The sequence below is a fragment of the Ischnura elegans genome, chromosome X (assembly GCF_921293095.1).
Source record: "Ischnura elegans chromosome X, ioIscEleg1.1, whole genome shotgun sequence".
Lineage (NCBI taxonomy): Eukaryota > Metazoa > Arthropoda > Insecta > Odonata > Coenagrionidae > Ischnura > Ischnura elegans.
The window spans coordinates 74,487,910-74,511,761 of record NC_060259.1 but is presented as its reverse complement, the minus strand read 5'-3'; the positions used below and the strand labels follow the sequence as shown (position 1 = coordinate 74,511,761).

The following is a 23,852-nucleotide window of genomic DNA, read 5'->3' as shown; positions in this document are numbered from 1 at the left end:
AAAGAAATTTGAAATTACCAGAAAATTCAGTCCCCGACGGAAATAAATGCATACTAAACGCTGGATGGAATACATATAAGATAACTTTTCTCCCAATTGCAGAGGAACGCCTCCTACACCAACATCCGAAAAAGAATTTAAAAACAACACGAAAAAAAACACACTGAGCAGTAAATAGGCGCCCTCAAGTATTTATGGCATTTTAAAGGTCATAGTGATTAATTTTCAAACTGAAGGCCAAAACAGAAATAACGAAGGCATTTTGTCCATACAGACATCTAGAAATACACGTTAACGAAAAATGCAACACATATAAGCAATTAATTCTATGTTGGGAGAGGATTCCAAAAAGACAGAGTCACGAACGGAGGGGAAAATAATCAACCACCGTATGGAACCGACAGAAGCCATGACATTCAGAAAGGAACAGTAAAATTATGCCCACAACGCGAGCTTATCTCATTTATTTTGGAACGGGTCTTCATTAAATGCCCATGAATAGCCACGTGGAGAAGAAAGAGGGCTGGGAATAACACCACGAAAAGTAGAGCATGTTAAAAATCCTAGCATAGCCGAGTGTCCAAAATGCAATAGCTACGGATCGCTAGAATAAAGTCGAAAAATATGGGTCTGGAATGGTAACTTCACGTGGAGAAGAGGAAATCGGGCATGGAATGACTAATTACTAATGCAAAACAACTAATGCATAAATCGCCTATTTCCAACGTCATTGCTAGCGTAGGTATACACTGGCGAATCAGTGAAGAGCAGGCACAAAACTAATAGATTTACATCATGCGCAGGTAGAGAATAAGGAAAACCAAGAAACTCGGTAAGGGTGGTGAAGTAGGTGGAGAGATATTAAGCTTAAGATAATGACCAAAATTTCCGCATACCATACTCAATGTTCGATATTCTGAGGCTACACTGGGTAAAGAAACGAAATGAAAAAGACATCTGCTCTAATAATGGAAGATTAAACCAATTGCAGGGGTACGCCGCCAAATTAAGGAGGTTGGCTCACGAGCACGATTCGAAATAAATATTTTTCGCACATGTTATAAAAATAAAATTGTCATAGACAACATTAGTTGAGGATAGAAAAAAAACAAAATTCCGGAATGTTGACGATTGAATCCTTATATTTTAATTTTTTTTTCATCTATCCGAGACCACGGTAGGGCCATTTTCGTGTGTCACCGTAATTAGAATTCAAATACAGCATTCACCTTCTAATAACTCAAAAAGTAACAGTGATGTGCCATGTTTCATTTTTTTCAAGATTACTAAGGCAAAGTGAGAATTATAATAGTTGATTAGTCAAAATAACAAATGTATTAAAAAACTAATCGACATTTTTGATTGCTTAAACAGTTATTGACATCGGAGCCTGTCTAATGGCCTTTTTTACTTAGGGTGATGTAAATGCACAACTTAGAACTGCACTTTTTCCTCAACCTGGTGTGCAAATGGGTGAATGCATGAACCAAATTAGTACACGGGCTATTTTGCCATCTCGCGTGCGTTCTAGCAATTAACCGCTTTACACGACGCAAACTGAAATGCGCCCTCGCACGTACGTCCGCTTGTTCAAGTAATAAGGCCAGCGTAAAACGGGCTTAAGACATGCGAATTTTTAAAAGTAATTTCCAGATATGCTGATTGCCTGTATTCACCATTAGATGAAGTACCGTTAGCAGAGAATACTTTGAAATTTCCGTGAAAATGACATTCGTACCAACACACACAACCCTAGTTCGGTGACGCCCGGTCTCTGGACACCAACAATTCGATCTTTCTGAAAATGCAGACGAAGAGAAACATGCTGCAGTCCATACTCTTTAGTATCTCCATATTCCAAATTTATTTTCCGCTTTCTGATTTGTAATTTTACTTCGCGTTGGTATTTCCACTAATAAAGCAATTTGCAATTTCGCCATGCGTCACCACTCGTCCCTTAAACTTATTCCATGCAGGACGACATGCTAAAAAAATACAAATTAATGACTCCTGGCATTGAATGCAAATTTTAAATGTTTTGTTGGATCACCAAAACCTAAATTTGCTGTTTATTTAACGATTCGGCAAAACCAATGTCTTTGTGATTTGATGCGACGCGAGGACAGGGTTTGACCTTACATAGATTTTTAAAAAATCATTCACTTTACTTTTGTGATAAAAATTAATTATATTTTAAACCTCTGGGTATTACAGAAAAACTGAAAACTGCTTAGATCATAATATTTCGACCAACGAAGTAAAAAGGTTTTTATTGGGTAAAATCACGCATACTACCTTTCGGTCCAGGTAACCGAAGTCATCACTTTTGCCGCAGCCGTTCACGTCTCCATATAAGCCCTTCCACCTCCATTTGATTTCTGAGTACCATACTCCTATCCTCTATTTATTTTTTCTGTTTATTTTCAATGGAATGGTTGATTATAAAAATGATATTTTGTAGTTTATAATCAACGAGAACTGTGGAGTAAAAATTTATTATCATTTGATATTGTTCACGAACGAACCCTCAGCTAAACATCGATAACACAGCTACCGCTACACGTATAGATTCATTTTATTCCTTCCAATGCACCATATTTAATGAAATATGAGTTCTTTACGTGCATTATGGATGTTTTAACATTGTTTAACTTTCAAAATATTTATATTTTTCCCCTAAATAGTGCTAAAATTATAAAAAATCTGATGAGGAATTACACTCGTCATTGCACGATTTGGCATCGGGAGTTCATGAAGAGCTAGACTCGTCATTTCAGCGCAAGGGTTAACGAAATGTGCCACGGGGACAAGAGTAGAACGCCCCTTCCGACGGGCGGAGTATTGTTACGTGACCTGCACCCAAGCAGGTTTCGCGAGTTGATAGCCAAATTACCTCTTGGTCACGGATTTGACGTGCGGCCCTAACAAAAACTTTGCCATCGAACTTACAACCACACCCTCCCATTCCCCAGAAACAGAATGAGGCATGGATATATCATAGGGTAAACACTTGCCACACCCGAGTTACCCTGAGACGAAATAAGGAATGGTCGCATAGCAGCATAAAGAGATCACATATATGGACACCATGTCTAGGAAGGCATAGATGACACACCGAAATGGCGGGAACGCACGGCAATTGGAGCACAAAAAGCGGAACAACAGGGATACTCACGGAAATGAAGAGGGGAGAATAATGAATTACAGAAGAAATTTAATCGGAATGCATGCGACAGAAATTGCAGAAAGGCACCACAGGCCTAATCAAATGAAAGCATAGGAAAACTGAAGTCTTGTTTGCAAATTTAACATCAGCAACAAGGAAAGAGAGTGCCATCAAATGGTTAATTAACAGTACGGGAGCGTTTTCCATTACGTACCAGACAATGGCTAAACGTAAATAGAAGATTGACACTAGGCAATGAGCATTAAGGATATCATTTTCGTAAAAGAACACTATTAAATATCTAACTCTTCATATATACCATTATATTAATGTAAGACAAAAAGTTGACAATGATCGCAAGTCATTAACAGGGAAAATAGCAAACCAGGATACGGTCCAAAATAATCGTTATGAATACGTGAAGGACTCAAGACAGGAATAGGACCACTACTATATCTAGAAAGGGAGAAGTTAAGCGTTCTATAGAAGGGTAAATTGGAATGGTAAAACTAGACGGAATACGAACACGAACAGGAAAATAAAATATAGTAACGAGGACTAATGCAAGAAAAGGAAGGTTCACATTTCATCTTAACTCCATTAACGAGTAATAGAGGATGAGATGGCGCAACAAAGGAGAATGGTCACCGGATCCATATAGAGGAACCTTCTAGAAAAGATAGTTGGTAAATATCCACTATTACCCGTCATCCATTTTTGTGATGCCGTTTGATAGAATGAAACAATAGAATCGAGTAGAATAATGAAGAAAACGCAGCGCGTAAGAGAGGGTGATCATTTCAAACTTGACGCAACCATGGCAAGCGAAGGCTAGAGGCGGTTGGAGCGGCAGCATTGGGTCCAGCGGCAAAACAATGCCCACCTCTACTGCTATTTTATTAAGCGGGTTCAGGTCTCCTAAGCCCCGAATTCATAATAATAAAAACATAAATTTAGGTGAAGAGCCATTTTAGGCCCAGATATAATTTTAATATTTAAAAAGGACTTAAAAAGTACTTAACGAATTCAATATGACTCAAGAACATGCCAACCAAAGGCTAGACAAGCCTGAAGATAAATGCGAATGTAACTCCCGCCTGACTGCGTGGAGTGATACTAGGAAGTAATAATAATTGACTTAAGACATTTTCAAGAGGATGTGTTAAAAAACTGGACTTAGTAATATAAAAAACACAGGAAGCTCATAGAAAAACGGAGGCTACTGTTGATTCCCTCAGAAAAAAGTACGATTACTTTATCCGGAATTTTATCATCATACTCTCATTTAGACACGACGGTAAAGTATACTTAATAGGCTCCCTCACCCGTGTAAGGAACACAAACTCTGTAAATTAATTTTAATGAAAGGCCAGCCCAGAAGCTTCCTTGTAACGATTCCACATTTAGTTACACGGGCAAACAATGTACACCATACATCTGAAATCTGCGAATAGCGGATGCATAGTAAAGACCTCATTTCCGCCATAATTTTCGCGAACTTACACAGACGTAAACTGGGTAACTGCCAACACACGACGCGACTCGTGAAGAACTCCTCCCAGCGAAGACACGGAGAGGGAGTAAGTGCTTTGAGCGGGTACTGATCGGGAAGGGCGAAGGGATTCTGGAGAGTCTGAGATAGGGAAGGGACGATAGGTAAGCAGAGGGTGGGGGGAGGAGAGACGGCTTCATGAATGGGAAGAAGGGAGGAAGGTCAAACGCCGAGCAGAAGAGGGAAACCGCGCGCGAAAACAAGTGCTTGTGGATGCGAAACAGCGGAGAAGATACTTCTGCCGCCAACAAAAAATATAAAAAAACAAGATTTTTCGCCTCCAACAAAACGAAAAATCCCGGAAACCACTTATGAATACGTCTAAAATTATCTCTCCGCTCGTCGTGTGCGTATTTGCTACATAGATACGGGAGAAAATTTATCTATTTTAAGTCCTCAAAAGGTCAGTTATACTTTACGCGTATTTTTATGATAACCCCAACGCATTTGTTCGCAGGAGACAATAATTCGGCAGCATATCAAAACCGCATTCAGCGGGCTTAAAAAAGGACCTTAAAATTAGTAGGTAAAGAGAATATACTTTGAATCTTAGCCATTAAGGCATTTACAAAATTGTATTACATGAATAAATCGTTCATTTCCAGGATAACAGCAGCAATTTTGAAGAAAAAAAGGTTTGTAAAAGCGACATCTAAAGAAAAAAATTATTACCATACGTGCCAAAGAAAACCATCACGACGAATAATCCTAACGACGCAAGAATTTCAATTTTTCTCTACTTTTATCGTGAGAAATGTATATCTAATCTGAGATAAAGGCTATACTTGATGCCGCTCTCAAAAGGTAAGCGAACATAGGCTACACGCAATGTCAGAGCACGAGAATATAACCACTAAAATGCTAAGATGAATTTTTGGTTTGAGGCTTGGAGGAAATTTGGTTTGAAACACACAAAATTCAATTCCATGGCCAAATGCGGCGAAGACTAAATGCCAAGCTGCCGCAAAAGAATTTGCTGATATTTCCAGGGATAGAATCGAACAAGAAGCTGGAAAGATGAAGACAAGGGAAACGACATCCATTCGAATTCGAACCATTGAGTCGAACATTCTTTAAATAGCTCCTCATAATTCAGATAGTCGCTAATGAGGAGACCCATTCACGATAAATACCATTAAATTAGAAAATATAGCCATCCAAAATGTAGCATCAACTAACGCTACCAATGCGCACCACAACACCAATGATATTAGAATATAGTGAAAAAACCCATTCGCCACCTAAGTTCCTAAAATACAGAAAATTTTAAGAAGTAGCCCTCTCAACTTTGGTGTCACAACAGTACGCTTCTTGAAATGCAAAACCTCCTTAACCACATTCATCACCAATATCAGATTCGGTATGGGAACTATAAGGGAACCGCGTCCACTACAATCCCAGGCACTACTCAATACAATATTATTGGTAAAATAAAATGTAAGTAACGAAAAAGAAATTTTAATGTTATTGAAAAACTGGCGACGTGAATATGGTCATATTTGTCTACACTAAATGAAATTATTTTTGAAATTATTGTGAGTTGCCACAGAAAATATACTCTTGCAGAGATAAAAACGTAAAATTTTCCGTTCATATAAAAGTGAAATCAAAGATAAACACCCCAGAAGCCTAAGCCACTCTGCCTATGATATTTGTATATTTTCGCTTAGTACAGCTATTTCTATTGACCAAGTCGTCAATTAGGCGGAATATCACGCCAAAGAACAATTACAATCTGCACATGAAATGGTCGTGCCGAAGGCGCGTCGGAGTAAACTGTACCGGAGAGCCACAATCACCACAACCAGTCAGACAGAAATTACAATAAAACCGTGTCGTGCGCATATGTTCTGTTGTTGTGTAAAGAAGAAACTTAAAAACTAAATACATGATATAGAAAATTGACTTTTTTTAATTCTGTTTTGATTATAATATTTATATTTTTTATTATTAATATTTCTTACAGGATATTTTTTTGATTATATCTTTTTTTTTTTATCAGTGTATAATCTTTCTATCATCTTTTTGTTAAGTTTTGCAATGGATTTTTTTTTAATTTTTTAAGTATTTGCAAAATTGACACAAGAAAATAAAACTCTAGATTACGATACAATTTTAAGTCTTTGGATGAAGAAGGAAAGACATAGAAAAGACTCATAGACGAGTGATTTGATGAGGCAGTACAAGTAAAAGTCCCTTAATTTGTAGTATCCCGCACTTCCCAGGCGGATGGCTGTTCCTTAGTGGTGCCTGTTTTGCACTAGAAAGTCACAGACTTGAAACAGTTTCGTAGGATTAGCTGGGATTAGGTTAATGGTACGTTTGTGAAGTCGATGCTTGGGTTTAAGTGGAGGTTGGTAACACCAGAAGTGCTTTAACAGTGCATTGTGACCAAAGGCAAACGGTGGAAGCTGATTGGATAACTTTACACCACTGTTTGGCTTGCGAAGCAGAAACAAGGTATAACGGGAGAACAACACAAGGAGGCACCTCCCTCATTTCACAGCGGTAGAAAACATCCAATGAGAACAGGTCTTCGAGGGTGATGACGTCAGACCGCTGACTTCCGCTGAGTTGCCGCAATGGATTCATCCCGGCTGAAATTCCCAGCGCTAGAAGCGGACAAGCCCCCCACATTCCAGAGGTGACGCCGTTCCTCCGCGGGCGGCGAGGCTTTTTTTTCAATTAGTACGGGGAAAAGGGTTTCTTCTCATGGATATATCCATTGTCTCTCGACTAGTTGCGTTCCAAGTCCCATTTATGAATACCTGCCCTTTATTTTTTTTATTTATGCCTGTACCGCCGAAAAAAGCACAATAGGTATTTTACATCACTGTTTTAACTTAACGATCATACGCACAAGAACACCCATTCCCTGGATAGGGGCAATCTACCCAGGCGGGTCTCGAACCCGCGACCTCATGTGTGGAAGGCAAAGACCCCGCCGTAACCGAAGTCGACAACAAATATCCCCTATCACAAATTTGCAACAACGGCTGCAGCATTAATCGCCCCAAAAGCTCCGTACTGATTCCACGAACAATCAACACTCATCGTAGACCGGAAACATTAACTTTAGAAAACTAAATAACACACGTGGATTATTACAGATGAAATCATTGCCATCCTGCTTCCTACGAGACTAGAAAATAACAAGGACTTCACGGACGCAATTGAATTCTCATCGAGCATTCAGAGGTATTTCAACGATACTCAGTCTCTACCGTTCTCGAGAGGAAATGACAAGATCGTCCGGTTCCGGTATGAATCACGTAGGTGTTCCATTCAAGCTAATTTCGCCGAATGAACATCATGCTAGTTCCAAATTGTGAGGGAAGACTTGGTCACGATAACTGCATCAACTTACTGAAGACCTATAATCCGCATGTCACTGCAAGGCGATAAATTCGCACCGGAGCGAATAAAAATAAGTACTTGTCGCATATATTGTTTAAAAATGTTTTGGTCTTCATAGAAAACATCCATTGATGTTACAAAGCAAAATTAGTGTACATGAATGTGAAAAATTCACACCGTATATTATTAAGGAAACACTTTTTCTAGCTTTTTGAGCCAACCCGGGCGTCATTTCCGCGTAACTTAAGTGACTTGGCTTAAATTACATAATTCATTTGCTAAAAACCCAAAACTCAGTATGGTAACGTGCCTACATATTAGTTGTATGATGATTCTCATGAAGTTTCGAATAACATATAAGCATTTTCCCATAATGACATGGTGCTATAGCCGTAATCAACCTAATCCTACGCTAAGATAAAGGCTGCCGTAGGAGCCTGTGCAAAAATTTGGCCTTTCAAGTGGAATTTCCATGATATAACGCAGGGAGAGCCTATTTTTTGCAGCCGTCAATCAATTAGAAAACCATATTTTAAAATGTCCGTGAGAATAACATGCTCCTACTCCGTTTCTCGGTAAAACCTACTAAACTCAAACATTAGATCGGGAGCTAAATAGCAATGAAGATAAAGCTTAAGGAACCTAAACATTTTACAAAAACTGCTCGGTCAAAAAAGTATCTTGGTACGATGAGGAAAGGAACATTCGGCGCTGGGTCATTGTGTCGCCGACAGTGCTCAGCTCCAGTTGTGCGGAGTTACAATGGTGTCTCGGGCCGGCAGTAAAATCTATACGGAAACTGCCGCCGTGTTACTCAACCGCGCCGACCTTACGAGCAAAATTGACAGGATTAGACGGGTAGCTCATGCAACAGGAAGTCCGTTAACTTAACCCTTTACCGCAATACCACGACGGAAGTAAATGTATGATTGTACGGTGGGAATGATTACAATTCTAGAAAGCGAAAAGAGTAACCCTTGAATACCCTAGTGCCGTATGTATTCAACCCAGAGGAGGGAGTTGTTGCGACGAATAGAGAAAAATATTCCTATTTAACTATTAATGAAAATTCGGCTTAGAAATTACAGTCCCTAGGGTATCCTGTAAACCTTCCATCCCCCTTGACACCGTGTGCCCAGCATTGAATACCCCCATAGCTTCGGCACGCATTTCAGAGAGAACTGCGAACCGTTAACTACCTCGATAGAAACATTTTTCTAATCCATCACAACTACTACCACCTCTGGTTTTAATCTTCACAGCACTAGATTTCCCACAAATCGGTTTGAAATAAGAGGCGATAAATTTCAATAATTACATACTAGCAATTGCAGTTCATCACACACTTGGATACCGCACATGAGATATGCTAAAAGTAGATAATAAGAAATGGTAAGATTAGTTTAAAAATTAATACTCCCATTAATTATCATATTTTTCTAAAATCCCTTCACACCATGCTGTGATCAAAAAAAAACATTTTGTATCACCGTGGTTGCAGGAAGGCGGAAAAAATTCTTTAATCGCGAGGATATGCGAACAATTATTTTAGCACGACGATAATAATGATACTTTTTTGGGCTAAATGGTACGTATATTTGAATACTTGGAAAAAAAAACGAAAATACTATGCGGTAATTGAGTAATTTCCACACAGGGGTTATAAAAACCATTGTGCTAGATCGGCTACTATTATCTTGGGAGTCGGCGTAATGTAAGCCATTCTAGACACTCGAACCTAAACATACAGAACATTGCAATATGCTTGGCACGACGGCAGCTATGCATTGACCGTTACTCGTTCAGGATAGCAACGAATATATACCACAACGAATCGGTCGAATACTGGGAAATAAATTCCGCTATATTTCTCCACCATCGTCCACCATGGGGTCAGCCACTTGTTCCGAGACAACTGCGGCCGTCACCCCATAAGGCGCGTCGCTCATACGACAACGGCAATTAGATGAACTTCTAACCTTACTTCCACAGCCACAGCGGAGCGGCAGACTGTCGTAACTCGCCCACTTAAAGCAACTAGAGGGCTCGCGTTTGATTCTACGGGTAGATCGCCACCGAATAAACAACTGAAGGGAGGAAATCGTTCTGCTTTAAGGTTCGGCACCACCGACGGGATTATTTATCTCAGCTGATTCAAAGCGAGAGCAATTTGCGACAGTAGACCGCTTGCACCAGAGACGAGTCAGCGCTGCGTTAAATATAAAGGGGATTTCATCTGTTACAATTGACGTCATTTGAGACATTTATGGTTGAATGTCACTACATTTAATAGGAAAGATTTAGTTACGCTAACCTAAGCACATACAATCATTTTAATCATAAGACATCGTTATAAAAGCGTAATTACACAATCGCTGCCATTCAATTTGCACGACTACCAAAAAAAACATTCATTGAATTTTTTTTATTTTCGAATATGTGTGCAGTTAGTCTACCTTTGCTAATAGTCCATCCAGTAATGACATAATAAATACCATGAAATTCACCAGAGAATGATTTCTCAAGCAACTCGTAAAAGAACGGCTTTAAAACATATGCTTTCAGAACCATAGCAAAAAAAACATTGCACATCCGATCCAATAACTAGAACTTCCATCTACGTCCAAACGATATTTGACAGTGTCCCTACATAAATAGGAAGTATAATATCTCACGGTTACATGAGTGATATTTTTTCTTTATAAATCTTCAATATTACAGAATGTATTTCGCAAGCTTTTTAACCCCATCACGGCTTCAGTACAAGATATTTAATTATACAGAACCAGTATTAAAATTCACTCAACTAGAATCCGCAAAATCGCCAATGGAGTTCGTGATATTTCGGCAACTTCATTTTTTAATTTGAGTCCAGGCGGTTCACTATCAACAGTAACAGACTACTTTCCCCAGCGGAATTAGGCTGTGCCTCCCTAACCTCCTCCACTTAGGGCTAACAGAAAATGGGAAATGACATGAAGCTGAGCATGAAAACAATTTAGCTCACCAGTAGTAAAATAATTCATTAATACATCCCATTCTCGATTCGAAATGAAACGAGAAAAAGTGCGTTACCTTATACGAGGGAACAGATGATTGCAAAGCTCAAGGACAGAACGAAGATCACCTCACCAAATCAGAGGGATTGCCACGCAATGGAAAATTTAGCCACGCATATAACATAGAAAAGCATCGCACAAACAAACTGAACGTCCCTATAAATTACCCTGCCCACCGGAGTAATGGTTCGTAACGATTACCGTCCATACGAAAAAAATCCTTCTTTTCCTCTGGGAAAAGACGCGAACCTCATTGAAGGGCAGTAAGAAGAAGCAAAACGTTTTTATAGCATAACTTGAGGATATTAAGAAAAATAACTACGGTTATTAGCCTGAAGACCACTCATAAATGAACTCCCGATTTTAATTAACATGACCTGAGTGAATACCGTCGCACGCCGTAATTTGTAGAACTAGCGGGACACCTGTGAGAACATTTTCCACATTACGAAAACAATGAGCGTAGAGAACGAGCTATCCTCAGCGGGTCGAAAACAGATTAAGGATTATCTCAACTGGTAAGTGGGCGAGATCTCAGAGGGGTACTGAACGCGCTTGAGGTTCTCCAGGGGCCGAAATTGCACGTGACTTCTTTGTCCACACTACAGGTTCTATTAAATTTTAATTCTATGAATTCTTAAGGGCGGTTTCAGTGGATAGCATAGGGCACTTGTCTCAACACACCGGCCAAATCGCTCTCATGGGCCAACGACAATGATCACGATCGATTACGAGGGAAAACAGTAAGGTGGAAGGCTATACCATGAACGAATTGCAGTCGAACATTTGCCGGTAAGTAGCTCCTCACAATATTCTTTCTAATAGAATTGATAAAAGACAAAGTGAAAAAATTTGGAAAACACACCCTTGAATACCCCTTTAATTCTGAGTCAGTGGAAAATTTATTTACGTGAGTTTTCCGTCGAAGTTACTCAACCCATATAACATGACTAGTCCATGATTTTCCTCCATCGCACAAGTATGACAGGATATAGCGATATAGCGCATTCTTGAGGCTAATATTCATCCCGGTGGATACGTAACTAACCGCGTTTTTACGTCATCTAAAAAGTGATACGCTTCTATTATGTAGACGATTGACAAGTTTCATAAGAAGAAAGGGACTCATTTTTCTCATTTCTCTGGATCGCATAACGATAAGTTATTTTACTAATGAAACCAATGAAATAGATTTTTCAATCATAACGAATGAACGATGAACAATAGAAGAGCCAACGGAATCATCATTTCCATGCGTTTTTAATGAATAATAAACGACACCAATCCGTAAGAATATTGCGAATACTTAAAATTAAAAAGAATTATAAGGCCAAATCCGAATTTTTAAATCGATAACTTGCCATCAAAATGCTCATCGAAGTCTATCAACCAGCACTCTATCCCCACAGAAAAAATTAATAAAATAGTTAAAACTACCACACATAAATTTAACTGATAGAAGTCGTTCTATTTCCCTCAAACATTTGGTCATAAACATAATTGCCGGGCCAGATCTCTAGGCGAGCTCGAATGGAGGCTGAGCCCGCATTAATTGGTTCAATAATGAGCGATGAGGGGGGTCTCAAGCGATGTATTCCAATATTGTTTGGACTGGAATCCACAAAATTGCAGCTTTTTGCGAGGAAGCGCCCCACGTGGGAGTCTCGAGACGTCAACAACGGCGGAATCGGGCAAATACCCAGCTACCCTGCCCCGGGCGACACACTCCGGACCTCCGGAGTCGAATCAAAGACGGCAGCCGCCGATAGCGGCGGGCATGGCTTCGCGGACAAAAAAACGTCGCTGGTGGCTGGTGGGCGGTGGGGAGGCGGCGGCCCAACGAAACCCTGCCGCCGCCGAGTACGTACACATCGAGCCATGCGAGCGACTTGTTGCTCTGGAAGGCGCGGGGAGGGGTGGGGGAGGATGTGGGCGGGCCCCCGTGAATGCGACCGGCAGACGCTCGACAGCCGAAGAAGAATCCGCCGAAAAATAGGGCCAATCAACTGGCAGGTGTCGCAGGGATGCAACTACCGCATACGAGCGGCGGCCTTCCATCCGAAAAACCTCCGACTCGGCGGCTGACGTCACGGATGCGAACCACAAGTACGATAGGAGAGCATTGTTCAAGGCACACGGGTCCACGGCATTGTTTATTGGGATAACAAAACTGAAGGGGAAGTTAAAATGCCGGTGACAATAACGGTTAGACAGAGAGAGGGTGGTTGGAGACCAATGCACGAATTATTATATTAACAAAGAGACTGACAAGCTCCAATTTCAGCGTAGGAGCCACCGATAGGCCTGATTATGAGTTGCCTATCGCCACACCCCCGTCTTAAGTGACTGGCAAGGTAATAGGTCGATAAAAACTAACAAATGTCGATACAATGACCAAGGTAAAATATGAAGTTGTCACAAAACCACGAGTGGATTTCCAAACGAAGACGAACCCTCATGTCCCATAACTTATTCGAAAGGCACATAAATAATTACAGTATTAGTAACAAATCATGACATGCAGCTCTCTGAGTGGACTTAAATAGAATATTGAAATGCGGGTCGGGACCTGAAGGCTATGATAATTAATTGGGAAAATTACTCGAAATATATCTACTCAAAATATGTTACAACTAAGAATTACCATTAAGAATAGCTAGAAATGAATCTAAAATCGGCAAAAACTTAAGAAATGTGAATGCATGACATTCTCCTTTGATAGCGGGGTTAAATACTGAGTGAAATCGCTCCAACCTTTCTTATAACTACCCTAATAACGTACAGTACATCAACCCAAAGATTATTTCAACAATCAGAGGAAAACACTAAGAAATGGGTTTGTATGAGATGGAATACAATTTGCAATTTGCAGATTAAACGAGTGACCTGAGGCCAAGTAGGTGCACACAGGATATAATCAAGTCATTACTTGAAATAAATGAACGCCAAAGCCAATTGAAGAGAATAACAAGCAGTAATCAAAAACAATATTGGATACCTTCCTTAAGCCCGGGATATAACGAACAAATATTCGTATATCAAAATAAATAATTCAAGAATTTCTGTATACACATAACATTACATGAATTGCTTCTAAACATTAATTGCTTTCATTTTAAAATTTGTACGGAAGGCAACCAACTAATAACAACACAATAAATAAATAACACAAACAAGATGTTAAGTAAATTCAATAAGAAAAATTTGAGCATTTCATCAAATTCACCCACTTTTTTAGCCTCAGAATACGCTATAAGACATACGGCGGTGCCTAACAAATTAAGCCAGTAAAATTAGCGAAATGAAGACAGGGAATCTGACTACAAGAAATTTCTCTAGCCTTAAGACAAATTATTTCAAATATTATGACACCACTCAGTGTTCCACTGAAAAAACATACCTTCAAAAGTCATCTTCAAAAGCGATATTTGTAATACAATTGAGGTAAATCGAACCAAAATCTGATTGCACAAAGGTCAAACAAACTACATGTGGGTACTCAAGTGGGTGAACAAGAAATCAGAGTACAAAAATGCACTTCATCTTGGCACTGAGTCCCTAAGTTAATGATGTAGTAAACCAGTTTTGGAACAGTGCCTGGGGCAAATAAATGTTTATCCCAGTGCTCTATTGACGATGGCATTGACCCCTGCACAATCATGCCATCCATTACTGTACCAAAATACAGAACATTACTACACGAATGATTTTCCAAGCACTTGTGACCGCCTAAACGATGCTATAGGGTACCGGTTTTTAAAATCCAAACTAAATTACTACCTTCTGAAACTCCTTACAGCAGTAACTCACACACGGGAATTATGACCTGTTTCGGTGTTGAAGCAATTCAGCTGACCACGGTCGAAAACTGTCAGGGGAGGTTATTCCTGACACTAGAAACGCCCTTCCGGAAGAACTTATCACTTAGCTTTCAGCGCGACTGATGAGGCGTCGCGCTAATGACTCACTCAATGGTAAAACATTTTCAATGCATGCGTTGATTTTCATTAACAGGAAGTGGATAGAAGTGACTTCAAGAAGCCAATCAATGTAACTGTTTACAATGTGACACTGGCGAGGATGAAAGTAAATTCGACCACAAGGAGAGTTTGCAAGTTACATAAATTCATATAACTACACTGTAACACGAAATTTCAATCCATTCTACATGGCAAACCTGCACGTCCAACACAAACACCCGCTCGACATAGCAAGAGCCGCCATACCATATCAACAAATAAGAAGAGCAAATGATATCCTGATAATAAATCGTAGGATACACTTTGCCACGAATGCCTTCAAAGCATTTTAATAAAACCAGCCACATTACCTTGCATGCACGTCTGAAATAACAGCCGGCCGGGCGTATTCCCGAGCTTGTGGCTGTCTAAGAGGCGCTCCAACTTTCAGCAGTTTACTCCGCCATATCTTCCAAGAGCTGTGCTCTAACAATATATGAGAAATATCCCTGATTCTTCAGAGACCTCGTATGTGACAACGCTTCCCTAATATTCCCTTACTAGGCTATAATCCGTATGAGAATGAGTACACCTTTAGTTGTAAACTAATGCACACTTACCGTGGACAAACTACCGTTATCTTGGGCGATGGCTTCTCTACTTCCGTTGACGCATGCGCAATGAAATATTCGATGACTATTTCCGGTTGGATGACATACGAAAAAAGTGAATTATGAAAGCGATATACAGTACATTATTATAAACACAACGTTTTACCGGCTCGAGGATGATTTACTTTTTCTGATTATATTCATTGACACATATGCATTTACTTTTCCACTTAAATATGATAAACTTAAAATTTTGATTAGAATCCGAGATGCCGTGAAGCTCTTAGTCATGCACCGGGATAAATATATTTCCTCGAGTGGAAGAAGGATATGGAGTATTTTCCAATATTTAAAGAATGGCTTATAGCAAGTTTAAAGCGGCTGGGCAAGCCGAAATACTGAGAGCTGCCCAAAAGGATGAAAACTACATTCAGCAACTAAATGAAGTGATATCCAATGTTGCGCTGAATTTTGGAGGTAATATGGAATGCCTCTTTTTCCCTGTTATCTGGCTATGGGAATCCCTAAATATTCATGAATGCCGATACATTAAGCAGTCATATGCTTCGAACTCCACTAAGGTATTTTTTGCAACAGGTGCTGCCTGTAGTGGAGAAGTATAATTTCATTATGTGCCTCTTGTATCATGAACAGCTTACCCTAAGTTACCACTTACTTTTTTAATATCTCGGGCCTATAAGTATGGTAAATTTCACCTAATGTAAAGGTATATTTCAATTAATTTTGGATTTCAATGAAATACCCCTCCGCCTGTGTATAACTATAGGTAAAAGCTTCTGGTTGAAGTATGCCAGGTACCACATCATCCTATCCAAAACAGTATATTATGCCTCAACATCTTTATGTAATCTCCAAACGCTCGGAGAAGAATACACTGGTATAATTCCAATGCAAAGGTCTTTAAGAACATTATTAACTCTTCGGGTGAGTACATTAGAGGAATTTGCATTACCTCGTGCTCTTATGTTTGGTATATCAGTTTTATTAATTAAATTTCACCTAAGGGCTTAAAATTTATCATCCACGTTTAGAGAATGCTGCTATATGTAATCATGCTGAGTGGAGGTCACATTGCCTTGGAGAGAATGTTTGCTCAGTTAGAAAAAGCAACTCTTCCTGGATCCATGCAGATGTATTCTATTATTTACCATGATGCAGTGAGGATGGTCAAGCATCTCATGCCTTACCTGGAGAGGCTTAACAAGAGCATTTTTTACTGGAATGGAAGCTACTACTCCCTTGTCAACAGGTTTCTTGGTGTTAAACATGTAAGGATTTTTATTTTTTCGCATATATTTATACAAGTATCTGTAGAGAATTCTCATGGAAGGCCAATGCTTTCTTAATGTTCACTCTCTTAGTCATAGTCTTATTGGGGTGGACGTTTTATGCTGAGGACTTGGTTCTCTTACAAGCCAGAGGTTGACAATCATTAAGGCAGCTATACACGGCGAATGATTTCATTCGCATGATCATTCACGGTGTATAACGGGAAAATTTGCGAATGAACCTTCATGCGCATGATCATTCAGTGAAAATTAGAACATGTTCTATTTTGCTCCCAATATCCTGTGAATCATCACGTGATCATTCAGCATGATCATTCACTGTGTATAGCAGCCTTTATGGAATTTTATACCACAAAATCCACGTATTCATTAATTCAGTTTATGCCTAAAAAGTTAGATGCATTCATTGAAAAACTCTTGGCATTTGTTGATGCCAAAACAAAATGCAGTTTCAATGAATTCCTGAACTACAGAAATATTTAAATGGGTACTCAAAAATTGGGACATGATTAGTTATTGGCTCTGCTGCTAACAAGAACTCCATGATACAATACTTATGATGAAGGACATACCCAGGATAAAAACGAGAGGGGGCCAAGCCGAGGTCGTTCAGGTTGTAACACAGAAAAGGTATTGGAAACAATAATTTCAAAAATTATAACAGCGCTTTAATACTATTTAAAATTATTTGCTCGGAAAATATTTTTATTTTACTTACACGTTTTATGCTGACGTCACTTTTCTTGGATTTAAGAGAATTTGATCAAAACTTTCTTTGACCTAAATTTACTTTTGCTTCTAGGGGGGGCAGCTGCCCCCAACTGCTCCCCGCTGGGTATGCCCATACCTATGATAGGTAATTTTCATGAGTTTAGATATGTGCCCTTTTTGCGATTATTTGACCCCCCTTAGTGAGATATGGCTCGACCCCCTTACTTGTCCAGGAAATGAAACTCAAAAAAGTGCAAAACCCTACAATTTTTTCAAACCATATCGATTTTCATAAAAATTTGGGATTAGACTAGTCCTGCCCTCTACTTCAAAATCTATATTATGCCGATGGGTGCTTTTTATTTTTTTTGGGGTGAAATCTACCCCTAAATGCCAAAAGTTAAAAAACTACATTTGAAAGTTTTATATGGGTAAAATTTAGTTTTGATTAGTTGAATAATGATTGTTATGAGCTTTGGAACATAATTTCAGAGTATTATTGGGGTAAACAAATTATTTACCCCAAAAAAAATTAATTATTCCTCACAGTGTTTTAATTTAAGGATTTTGTGGTTTCAGATATGTACTAATTTTATTTTGCATCTTTTCAAAACTTAAAAACCTCCCCACATAACATTGCAAAGCTTGCAAACTACTTTAATGGGTATAAATAGGAAAAAACCAAAAGTATTAGAATGTGTTCAGCTTCTCTCATTGGAACAGTAAGAAAAAAAGCCAATAGTAATCATCCATCATCTGCATTCAAAATGAGAGCCATGCAACTAAAGTGTGTTGAAACAACCTTGGGCACACACTTGGAATTTTTTGAAGCTGAAGAGGCTTTTTATTCGGCACATTGCATTCCATAATTAATATTTACAATACTAATAAAATGAAACAAGAAAAATATTATTTAATGAAAAATAATGAATGAGTTGGCATAGTATGTATACACATTGCTCTTCCAGTTTAGTGATTAGCTAATGTTAAGTCCTTATTTCTAAAAATAACTTAGGATCTCAAATAAATCTAAAGTTATGTATGCTTTATATAACCGTTAATTTAGTGCTTAGAAGTATGTGCGTTAGTAAAAGATGTGGGGAAGATGCCCATGGAGGCTAAATTGTCCTTTTCTTGTGAAGTGCAAAAAAGACTTTTTGCTGAGTCATAGGTTCTGGGCACATTACTTTGATTTTATTTTCATAATTGTTTAATACTTCTTATAAAATTGTCATGAATAAATTTGAAAGGCTGTAAAATATACTGGAAGTCAATGAAAATAAATTTTTTCCTGTCTAAAAAAATATTGAAGAAGCTTAAGATGAAAAATGTTTGTTTCTCAAGAATTGATGGGTGTAGTTCCTAGCTCTTATCTAACTTCTCTTTGAATATCCTCCTCAAATTTTCTAAAGCCATTTCAAGTCAGCACCATTATTATTTTGAGCTTTGCCTTTGCCAGTGAATGGAAATGAAAGACTCTCTCAAAAACCCTCTTTCTAATTTCCAATGCAGCTAACTTACGAAGTGTTCACCACTGAGGTCTGAAAGCAAATGAATTTCTCGGATGATAGGCCTATCCAACTATCAAGGCCTGGTTACGCGATACATTAACACATATAAGTTAATACATGAATGTATGAACATGTGAATGAACATGAAAATGAACCGTGTAACCACCCAACTTGCGTGAACACATTAACAGAAAATGGAATCTGTTCTAATTTTATTCATGTATTCATACATATCCCATTGTGGTCCACAAAAGTCACTCGTACAAACATACATTAATTTTTATATGTTTATGTATCATGTCCATTAATTACGTGAGGTGATTTTTGCTATTATTTGACCCCCCTTAGTGAAATATGGCTCGACCCCCTTACTAGTCCAGGAAATGAAACTCAAAAAAGTGCAAAACCCTACAATTTTTTCAAACCATATCGATTTTCATAAAAATTTGGGATTTGACTAGTCCTGCCCTCTACTTCAAAATCTATATTATGCCGATGGGTGCTTTTTATTTTTTTTAGGGGTGAAATCTACCCCTAAATGCCAAAAGTTTAAAAACTACATTTGAAAGTTTTATATGGGTAAAATTTAGTTTTGATTAGTTGAATAATGATTGTTATAAGCTTTGGAACATAATTTCAGAGTATTATTGGGGGTTAACCCATTAAAGAAATAGCGTCCGATGTATCGGACGTGTGTATTTTATTTTGTTATGGGCTCCAGTTGACTTGCGCTATATTTTAATACTGTATTAAGTTCAAATGGATGTCTGTCTTCATCCCACTGCTAATATTTTAGTTGACTCATTGGATTTTGATTAGAGAAGTATTTATGTGAGACTGGATAGAATACAGCTTAATGGATATTTATGAACACATTGCATATAACACGATATAACAAATACTGTATGGCGTCCTGTCTTTCCGCAACACACATGCACACACAGGTGCCAGGGCATACATACACATATGCATATGTATTTATAGACATATTATGGGTATGTGTGTTTATTTTAGTGTAAATTTGAGTGTATACGTCAGTGCCGAATATGTAGCACACAAAGTATATAGCGGTAATGTGGATTATGATGCTCTGAATTCTGCTTCTTAAAATTTTCCAATAAAAAGTTGATTGGTTTTCCAAGCATAGTTCCTTGGTTTTTCATGATATAAAGTTTATTTAAAAATTATTTTGTATGTTTTTTTAGGGCTAAGAGGCTATGTAAAATTAATTCGATTTAATTCCTTAGTTTTGTTAGAGGGCGAATTTAAAGTGCTCAAATAAGGTAATGCTTGCTTGTGAATAGAGATTTTTAACAGCCATATCTCACATAATATTTATTGTACAGGAAATTAAAATAAATAAAAATATATTAAAATTGTAGTAAGTAGCTGCAATTTGTTAATCTAGAAATTTTTCGTATTTCCAGTATCTTTGGAGTTGTTTTGAAAAAAAAAACATTTTTTTACGAAATTGTAGGAAATCGTTTTTCACTATCAGATCCAATTTTTTCAAACTTAATGATTGTATATTGATTAAAATTTTATGATTGATTTATAGTATCTGAATAAAGAGACCTGCAACAGGAATACAATCAATTTTAGTTAGGTTGGTAATGCTGTTACTGTTTTCACTGATATTTTTAGAACTGACTTTGTGACTGACTTACTTTTATGTTTCTAAAGAAAGTTTGTGAAGCAAATTAAAACTATTTTTTTTACTTTTCCCAAAAAATGTATAGTTTTCCTGCTATTTGACATTGAATACCTAAAATATGGCATTTAATAAAAAAAAGCTAGTAATTAACAAGCCGTATTTCAATTCCTACTGGTTTCCAAGGAAACATAAAAAAGAATGTTCTTTGTTGTTTTATAAGCCACAATTTTTTTAATCTATAGTTTTTTTGATAAATGCATATTTACCAGTTATTTGCGAAAAACCAATAAAAAACAATTTTTTTCTGCGAAAAACTGTTATTTTCAATTGCAAATAACTCGAACAATATTAATTTTACAAAAAAATGCGAAGAACATTTTCTGCTTATAATTAGTTTTTCCATTGATTCCTATGGTCAAAATTTAATAAAAAATTTCCACCCTCGAGATGGGGTGGAAACCACCCCAGGGTAAAAGTGCTCGTCACCATGTTATAGATTTTCATCCTTGGTCTATTCCCTACCCACTGTCAAAATTTCAAGTAAATCCATCTAGTTTGAAAAAATTGCAAGCCGAAGTGGTTCATTTCCTGGACTATACCCCTTCCCTCTATCTCAAGTGAGATTGTTCAAAATGTGTATTTACACTGTAAATATGTTAATCTATGCTTCACAGAGTTGGGTTTATTAATTAAACACAATTTTTAAAATTATTTTTATTTAAGATTAGTTAAGACTTGTATTTAAGATTACTGTGATTGCAATTTCATGCTGTTTCTTGTGGAATAAAAATTACGTGATACTTGCCAGGACCCCACTTGAGATTGGGTGAGAATTGGCTTGACCCCTCCCCCCCTTAATGTCTCATGTAATTAATGGATGCCCCCTGTAGGTCGCACGCTACAAATGATACTCAGCGTGTTGGTCGTGAATTATCCGATTGGACGTATTTATTCTCTATCACGGTTACATGTAATGATCACGATCACAAGGTACTATTCACAAGGGAGAACTGTTCGTGTCGGTGGTCGGAGTCGTACTGGCGCTCTCTTCTCTCCCCCGGGCGGCCCGAGCATCCTCTCGTGGCCGCTGGAAGAACTCACAGAACAATTGATTCTCGTTTGGCGCCGTGTCGTCTGCATTCAGCGCCGCCACACCCCCTAACCAGGCCTTCACATTTTGGTTGGTTTTCAGGTAGTCGTCATGTGCCTTCCACCCAAACCTCCCCCAAAAAAACTTTGGCCTGCCTCACAGTCGCAAAGATGTTTTAAATGAAATCTAAATCTAATAATCCACTGTTAAGACAGTCCTCATCCTCTGATATTATCCTCAGGCAATAAAATAGTGGCACGGTAATAGTGTTTCAAAATTATTTGAACTACTGTGTAAGTATATACTGAATTTGTAACTTTTCTTTTATTCCGCAGGCTCTCGTTCAGAGTTGGCTGAAAGATGAGGCTTCTCTCTATGGATTCAAGATCCTGGCAGGGGTTACGTTTGCCAATTTAATTGTATCATTTATCCATACATTTCCATCTCAACTGGCTTCTAAACCTAGTGTCTCTCTTCCAGAAGTTACTGTTGCAAGAAAGCATGCGTTGAGTCGAAATACGTGCAAACTCTGCCTAGGTGGAAGGAAAAACACATCAATTACCCCATGTGGTCATTTGTTTTGTTGGACCTGTATAATGAAATGGCTACAAATCAGAAAGGATTGCCCAATGTGCAAAAGTAATTTAATTCCTTCAAGAATTACTTTTTTAATGAATTACGATAGATATGCATAAGTAATTTGAAAGTGGAATCCATCTCTTTAGCCTTGGTTGTTAAGTTTGTTTGTTATGATTAGTTTAGCTCAAGTTAGTGAGGTTTTGTTTTTATTTAGAGGATTAAGTGCCCACTCATGGGCGTGTTAGCATATAATTAACTGACATCTACTTAATTTAAATTATTCCACATTTACACTTTGTTTTGTTGAAATTTAAATATTTATTTCTAATCAACTGGCAACGCAGGCTTCAGGGAAGCAAATGCCCAACTCACTTCATTATAAATTTATGATCAATTTGTGTCAAAGCCTTGGAGAGCCTTTTTTTACCCTCATCAGATGAGTTATTTTCAATCAACTTGCATTCTCATCGTATTTGGTTAAAATCTGAATCCTTATTGCTAATCAATCGGAACCACCTACCCCTGGGGGGTATGTCCACCACATGTAAATTATAGTTTTCATCTTCTATTCTAATTTATTGTGCTGTTTATCTTTATTTAAAGCTGTTAAAAATCTTTATTTTTATTGAATTGGATCCATCCACCTGAGGAGAGGAGAAGTTCTCCTCATAGGAGTATTACATTATAGTGGATGTCTTTTTATTGATCTATTACAAGCCTCGTGTCTTTATTATAAATCCTGTTGGCATTTAAGTATCCAATATTAATTGAGTGGGATCACGAGCCTTTGATGAGATATTTCCCTCATTCTTTGAGTTGATTTATAAAGGAGTAGCATTCCAGTTTTATTTTGCTGTCTCCTAAGTTGTTATACCCATTGAGCTGGCATCCTGGGTCTAAGATGGAAATTTTTCCCAACTTGCATGAGTGTTTACCTGAAATTAATTGGTGGTTAAGTCTCAGGGGACCATTTACCCTTTTCAAATGATTAATTGTTAACCAATGTGGACCATTACCCTCAGAGGAGTTTTTTTCACCCCATGTACATTTTAAGTCATGAGTAACTGATATTAAGAGGAAGCATATTTGCTCCATAAATGAAATTGTTCAATCAAATACAATCCTATGTTTCCTTGTTGTAAGTCCTTTTGAGTCTTCATTTGCATTTGCCTTTGATAAGCATGCATCCACCCTGCTCTAATTCATCAGTACGTACCATATTTCTCTGAATATAGTCCCCCCCTAATTCTGAGGCTTCAGTTTCCGGAAAAATATAAAAAATGCATTTGAATA

The 23,852-nt window shown here is 38.0% G+C and overlaps 2 protein-coding genes across 3 annotated transcripts in view; one reads left to right on the top strand and one right to left on the bottom strand.

The window, feature by feature from the left end:
• The window catches only part of LOC124170962 (ras-related protein Rap1), a 76,043-nt gene extending 60,279 nt beyond the window's left edge, over positions 1-15,764 (bottom strand). The window contains exon 1 of one of the 2 annotated variants that reach the window (XM_046550050.1): positions 15,714-15,764. The gene's annotated coding sequence lies outside the window, so the exon portion shown is untranslated. Of the gene's footprint in view, positions 1-15,464 lie in introns of both variants that reach the window. The other variant, XM_046550051.1, reaches the window with a different exon arrangement.
• Positions 15,765-15,850: 86 nt separating this feature from the next.
• Positions 15,851-23,852, top strand: LOC124170961 (peroxisome biogenesis factor 10). Its single transcript, XM_046550049.1, has 4 exons — positions 15,851-16,181; positions 16,492-16,649; positions 16,757-16,993; positions 22,316-23,852. The coding sequence occupies exons 1-4, from the start codon at positions 16,061-16,063 to the stop codon at positions 22,673-22,675; spliced, it is 876 nt and encodes a 291-aa protein (XP_046406005.1). The 5' UTR covers positions 15,851-16,060; the 3' UTR covers positions 22,676-23,852.